This window comes from Mobula hypostoma, chromosome 1, assembly GCF_963921235.1.
Source record: "Mobula hypostoma chromosome 1, sMobHyp1.1, whole genome shotgun sequence".
Classification (NCBI taxonomy): domain Eukaryota; kingdom Metazoa; phylum Chordata; class Chondrichthyes; order Myliobatiformes; family Myliobatidae; genus Mobula; species Mobula hypostoma.
In genome coordinates, this window is record NC_086097.1 from 217,202,461 (window position 1) to 217,209,616 (window position 7,156).

The 7,156-nt window shown below is 42.7% G+C and overlaps 1 protein-coding gene across 1 annotated transcript; it reads left to right on the forward strand.

Annotated features, from left to right (window-relative positions):
* The first annotated feature begins 2,934 nt into the window (after positions 1-2,934).
* rrs1 (ribosome biogenesis regulator 1 homolog) lies at positions 2,935-4,800 on the forward strand. The gene has a single exon (XM_063042005.1). The coding sequence runs from the start codon at positions 2,989-2,991 to the stop codon at positions 3,991-3,993; it is 1,005 nt and encodes a 334-aa protein (XP_062898075.1). The 5' UTR covers positions 2,935-2,988; the 3' UTR covers positions 3,994-4,800.
* Positions 4,801-7,156: the final 2,356 nt, after the last annotated feature.

Sequence of the window (7,156 nt, forward strand, 5' to 3'; positions counted from 1 at the left end):
TTTTTCATTATTTCCATTTTTGCACTATTTTAACTATTTAATACTTACTGTAATTGATTTCCTTATTTATGTTTTCTATATTATCATACATAGAAAAAATAAATAAGTAAATCAATTACAGTACAATTATTGTACTGCTGTTGCTAAGTCAACAAATTTCACAACATATGCCGGTGATATTAAACCCTGATTCTGATTCCGGTCACAGGTGAAGTGCCTGAAGACTGAAAGACAATAAGTATGGTGCACTTATTCAAGAAGGACTACATGAAGAAAGGAGTTAATTACAAGAGCGTATGTCTGACATCAGTCATAGCTAATTAAAATCTGAGAGGCAGGATTAAGATACACTTGAAAAGGCAGAGATTATTCAAAGATAGTCTGTTTTTTACCCCTATTATTAACAGAGTAATTTCACTTAATTGTTTAAAGAGATACAAAATGTACTAATGAGTGCAGAGTGGTTAATATGCCTACACAGATTTCAGTGAGGCCTCGACAAGGCAAACTTGGGAGATTGATCTAAATAGTTAGAGCCTGTGGCAAGTTGGATCCAAATTCAGTTTGGTAAGAGGAGACAGAGGGCACGTGGAAAAATGGTGATATTGCAGAGAATGAGGAGCCTTGGGATACAGGGTGATATCAAGCAGATAGTCAGGTGAGCAGACTAATGGTAGATGGGATTTAATCCTGATAAATGCAATATGTAACACTTTGGGAGGACTTTTAAGAGCAAGACAACAGGTGCATAGCAACACTGCCAAAAGCAAATACCCTTCATTGTCACACTTGATTTGGAAATGTGGTTCTCTTCCTTCATCATTGCAAACAGAAACTTTAGCAGAAGAATGACAGTGGTTCAAGAAGGTTTCGCAACACTGTCTCAAGGATAATTAGAGAATTACATTAAATTCTAACCCGTAAATGAAGAAAATTTGTTGTAAGGTGATCCAAAGTACATTACTATTCATACTGCCTAAATAAAGTGGCTGAAATGTTTTACTCTAACCAAGGACCAAGCCATATTTGAGCAACTGAATTAATTAATGCCGCTGTCAAAAAGTGCCAGTATTTTCTCAGCATTGGTACTTACAAGTGGTAAATGAGCTGGGCACCATCATTGACGTTGGCTTTGCCACAAGGCAGTTAGACATCCTGTTAATCTCACTAACTACCAGACAGAAAGCAGGAAAATGATTACGCAGCTTTTTCGTTAAGTAAGGCAGGATCTTATTTTTCTCTTGTATTTCTTGATTTTCCTGCTCTGCAGCCCCATGAATTTGCAAATATTTTCTCGATTTACAACACTCCCGGCAGAGACGATTGAAAGATACAGATTTACTGCCACCAGTTGGTGGCTTAATGTAACTACCTTGTAGGTTCACTGCAACGGCTTGCATTTAATGGCACCTTCAACTCAGCAAAACATCTTAAAAGTTATTTACAAGAGCACCAATAAAAAAGTAATTATTACTTTACCGCAACAGAAAATATTGGAGTTGACGACCTAAAGTTTGGTCAGAGAACCAGGTGTTATGAAGTGACGTCAAGGACTGACAATAGCAGACAACCATGTATTTGTGGAGGGAAGTTCTGACAGTAAAGCCTTAGCAGCTAAAAACACTATCGATGGTGCAGAAATTAAAATCAAAGACGCTCTAAAGTTTGAAAAATACATCTATCCCGGTAAAGTCTGTAGGCATTTATTGCATTATAAAGGCAATAAACTAAAGAAGGATCAAAGACAATGGTGAAAATGCCCTGAAGTCTTCTCCCATCCTTCTTCCACCCCCTCCTTCCCCCCCCCACCGCCCTTCAATCTCCAAAACCTGCATTTATTTATTTTTAGCTTTTTAATCTCGGCCGATTAATAATCTCACTCCTTAGCCTATTCTTACAGAAACCCCGAGTAGTTGCACTGCTCCAGGGACAGAGCTAGGTTTCGGAACAGATGAACAGCCGTCGGGGTCAAAGATCAAATTACTCTTGTAGTTTGCACTTTTCTTTCATAAGGGCGGGGTAACATTAATAACGTAGACTTCCAGGTTCATACGCCCCCATTTCGCTCTTTGGAAGAGCGAATCAATGACAAGAGTCACTTCCACTACATCTTTATAGAGGCCAGGATGTCCTCGATTCTTTGCTCCGAATTACAGCAAAGGAAGGTGAGATGTGCATAGCCACATTCCATTCCGATCCTTCACAAGAACACCCTCGGAGGAGTCATAGAACACTACAGCACAGAAGCAGGCTCTTCGGCCTATCTACTCCGTGCCGAACCATTAATTTGCCTAGTTCCATCGCTTTGCATCCGGACCATATACAGATCTCTATACCCTTCCATCCATATATCTACCAAAATTTCTCTTAAATGTTCAAAATAGAACAGGCATCCACCCTTTCGCTCACAGCTTTCACCCTCTGAGCTCTACACCCCCTCTTCCGTCCCCCGCCCCCCATCCCCAGGTTCACTCTTCTCTTCTATCAGACTCCTCCTTCTCCAGCCCTTTATCTCTCCCAGCTACCTGGCTTCACCTATCACCTTCTAGCTAGTTCTCCTTACTCTCCCGCCACTTTTTTATTCTGGCATCTTGTCCTTTCCTTTCCTGAAGAAGGGTCTCGTCCCGAAGCGTCCACTGTATTTATTTCCATAGATGCTGCCTGACCTGCTGAGTCCCTCCTGCATTTTGTGCGTGTTACTCTAGCTTTCCAGCTTAACCTATTACTTCTAGTTCTAGGTTTTAGTTGCAAGAACACCTTCGGAGACCTGGTTATAATTTAACAAGTGTTCGCTTTTAATGCAATAATTCGAATTCAGCGAGAACGTTTCACTTGGCAGAATTATCAACACGGCCAGTGACCTTTCCCTGTTAATGCTCCCATTGGTCAATTGGAAGGTGCATTGGGCCAATGAGAAACAGGAGGAAACACGCGGGCGGAAGCAATCGTTTCACCCAAGCAGGCTCGCCTTGTGTAGCGTGGGTGAGGATGGCGACGGTGGTGGAGGATGTCCTGGCGGACGTGGAGCGGGCCGAGGCCGAGTGCCTCAAGAGTATCAGCGTCGAGAAGGAGCTAGAGCTCGAGTTTGACCTGGGGAACCTGACGGCGTTCGACGTGAACGCCCCAAACGTCCGCGACTTCCGACACAACCCCGAGCAGTTCCTGCGCTCCCTGGCCCGCGACAACACGCAGCTGCTGGTCAACGCCGTCTGGAAGTTGCCCACCGAGCGGGTGCAGGACGTGATCGTGGCCAAGCTGCCCCAGGGCACCACGCGTATCCCCCGCGAGAAGGCTGTGCCCAAGCCCCGGCCGCGCACCCGCTGGGAGGAGTTCGCCAGACTCAAGGGTATCCGAAAGAAAAAGAAAACTAACTTGGTCTGGGACGAGGAGAAGAAAGATTGGCGGCGGCGCTGGGGCTACAAGAGAGCCAACGATGAAACCAAACACTGGGTCATTGAGGTGCCTGAGACGGCCGATCCCAATGAAGATCAGTTTGCAAAACGTGCCGCAGCTAAAAAAGAAAGAGTGGCGAAGAACGAACTGAATAGGCTGCGTAATATCGCTAGAGCTCAGAAGATTACAGTACCGACCATGGGACTAGCCCCAACCAGTCAGCCCAGTAAGAGTGATCTAAGCAAAGCCATTCACGTGGCGAAGACCTCCACAGCTTCAGTTGGCAAGTTTCAAGATAAATTACCCAAGGAAAAGGAGCTGAAGAATAAAGCCAATAAGAGGAAATTCCAGCCCCTGATCGGAGATTTTTCTGCAGAGAAACAGAGCCAACTAGAACTTTTAAAAATTATGGCCAGCAAGAAACCAAAACTAGACCTCACAAAAGCTGTAAATAAGCAGCTTCGTGAAGATGAGCAGGAGCAGGCAGCAAAACGAAAGAAAGTGGGGTCAAAAGGCAGAAAAGGACATAAAAACTATCATCGAAAAGATGGAAAACACCAACATCGAAAATCAGCCAGTAAGAGAGGAAGGGGTAAATGAACATTGCGAATGGAACTCTTGGTATTGTACTTTCTGATTTAAAATGAACTGTAGTCTTGCGATGGAAATGTCTAGTCCATAACATGACAACTTTAACATTGTTCATATTTAAAATAAACTGAATTATAGTTTTCATTTGGTGAGAACAATGAATTAAATAAGTTACAATTTTAGCTAAAGAACCAGCTAAATGGTTTTATATTGTATTAAACGAATACAAACCTTGAATAAAATGGCCTTCCCCACCACTATTCGTTGTTCTCACTTTACTTTAAAATGACCAATAGTACCCAGGTGAGTGTTGTTCAAAATGTCACCTACTTTATTTATTTATTGAGACACTGCGGAATAGGGCCTTCGAGCCACGCTGCCCAGCTACCCCCCCCCATTTAATCCTAACTTAATCGCGGGATAATTTACAACGACCTATTAACCTACCAACTGCTACATCTGTAGACTGCGGGAAGAAACCGGAGCACCTGGAGGAAACCCATGCGGTCACGGGGAGAAGGTGCAAACTCGCCAGAGGCAGCAACAGTAATTGAACCCTGGTCCCCGTGCTGTAAAACGTGCTGACAGTATGCTACCGTGCTGCCCTTTAAGGCTTTTCTGCCGTAATTAGCTAACTGATTCTGTTTTCAAGTTGATTACTTGTATGATTGTAAATAAAACTTCAAGATCTAATATAGTTAAAAATGCAAATATGCATTTCCTATTTCTTAATGGACAATGATCTTATTTAGTAACATTAGGAAAGTAGATTTCCAGGGAATATAAGTAGAACAGTTGGACAAGATTATACCCATGAGCTGACGAGGAAAGTCTCCATATTTGACAGTAAGTGCACTTTTTTTTAGTTAATCTAGGTTATTTGTTTGCTGTGACATTGGTGATCCGCTTATTTGCCACATTTAAAACCATTACTCTTTGCCTGACAGGTTATTTTAATGCTTCTGTAACCCAAAGTAGAGTTAGAAAGATTTCATAATGATTTAATTGTTATTTGTATTTTTGTTTTAAAATTGCGTTTTAAAAACTTGATATAGAAACATAGAAAACCTACAGCACAATACAGGCCCTTCGGCCCACAATGCTGTGCCGAACATGTACTTTAGAAATTACCTAGGATTACCCATAATTCTCTATTTTTCTAAGCTCCATGTACCTGTCCAGGAGTCTGTTAAAAGACCCTGTCGTATCCTCCACCACCGTTGCCGGCAGCCCATTCCATGCACTCACCACCCTCTGCATTAAGAGAAACAACCCTGACATCTCTTCTGTACCTACTTCCAAGCACCTTAAAATTGTGCCCTCTCGTGTTAGCCATTTCAGCCCTGGGAGGAAGCATCTGATTATCCACACGATCAATGCCTCTCATCATCTATCAGGTCACCTCTCCTCTGTCGCTCCAAGGAGAAAAGGCCGAGTTAACTCAACCTATTTTCATAAGGCATGCTCCCCATTCCAGGCAATATCCTTGTAAATCTCCTCTGCACCCTTTCTATAGTTTCCAGATATTATCTGGCCTTGTTTATATGCTTAACTCAAAATCATCCTAGAATGCATAGATAACCACAGGCTTCTTTATTTAAAACTAATCTTAAATCCCACCCCTGCCCCATGCATCCAGTGGGCGTAATATAGTCCCCTTTCCCGGCAGACAAGGTCGAACTTTCAAGGCTACTCCTCCATCTTGTCTAAAAATAATATGCCTTCATTTCTTCCTAATGAAGCTGACTTCTTGGCCCAATGTTTGCTGATAATGACCTTCAAATTCTTTGTCGTGGACTTATCAAAGTGACCTTTCAACACTTGCATGAATAAAGATGTACTGAATTTCTCCAAAATCATAGAATGTGCTACTTAGAAACCAGCACTTCTATCTCCTTATTATTGGTAAACTACATTGTAATCATCATTGATCTTCTACAGCCTTTGACCATACCCTCTACCAACTCTGCACTGGGGAAGACTTGGCACAGCTAAGAGCTGCTGCCCGATAGCTTCAGTCTTGACCCTTGGTGCTGCCTCTGGAGTGTGTACATTGCCCGTGACCAGGTGGGTTTCCTCCAGGTGCTCTGGTTTCTTCCCACATACAAAAAGCATACAAATTGGTAGATCAATTGGTCGTTGTAAACTGTCTCTTGTATGCAGGAAAATTTAAATCTAGAGGGAGTAGAGTGGATTCGTGTGAAAGGTTGGCCTGAGTAGTCTTTTTCTGTGCTGAGGACTGACTGCATTTAGCTTTATAATTAATTCGCAGGGTTTCAGCACTTAAGGTAAGATCTGCATTAAATATCTCTGCTGCCTCATGCAAAGCTGTTTCAGAGCCAACCACATTACATCTCCCATCACTTCTAGGTCATAGAGTTCCAGGCACAGAGATAGCCTTCAGCCCACCTGGTGTGCCAAACTATTCTGCCTAGTTCCATCAACCTGGACTTGCACCATAGCCCTCCACAATCCTTCCACCCATGTACTTATCCAAACCCCTCAGATGTTAAAATTGAGCCTGTATCCCCCGCTTCTTCTGACAACTCATTCCACACACCACCCTCTGAGAGTGGAAAGAGTTTTGCCTCATGTTCTGCTTAAACATTGCACATGTAACCTATACCCTTTAGTTCAAGACTCACCCAACCTCAGTGGTAAAAGCCTGCTTGCATTTACAGTATATCCCTCATAATTTTGTATGTCGATCAAATCTTCTATGTTCTAGGAAATAAAGTCCTAACCTTTTCTCCCTTTGCCTATAACTCAGGTCCTCAAGTCTAAGCTATATCCTTGTACATTTTCTCTGTAGTCTTTCAATCTTTTCTGTAGATAGGTGACCAGAACTGCACACAGCACTCCAAATTAGGCCTTACCAATGTCTTAGACAATTTCAACATCATATCCTGACTCCTGTACTCAATACTTTGATTTTGAAGGCCAACGGGCTCAGAGGTCTTATCTATCAGTTACACCTCTCTCAAGAAATGATGGATCCCTTTGCTCTACCACACTATTGTTCACGGTGTGAGTCCTACCCTGGTGTGTCCTTCCATAGTGCAACACCTCACACTTGTCTGCATTCAGTTCCATCTGCAGGTCAAACAGCAAATTTCCTTATTAGTGAACCAGTCGGGTTTTTTACGTGTAATTTTAAATCACAGAGGTTCCT

What these genes read in the sequence shown, in the direction of transcription:
- rrs1 (XM_063042005.1), top strand. Translation starts at nt 2,989, where the DNA reads ATGGCGACGGTGGTGGAGGATGTCCTGGCGGACGTGGAGCGGGCCGAG.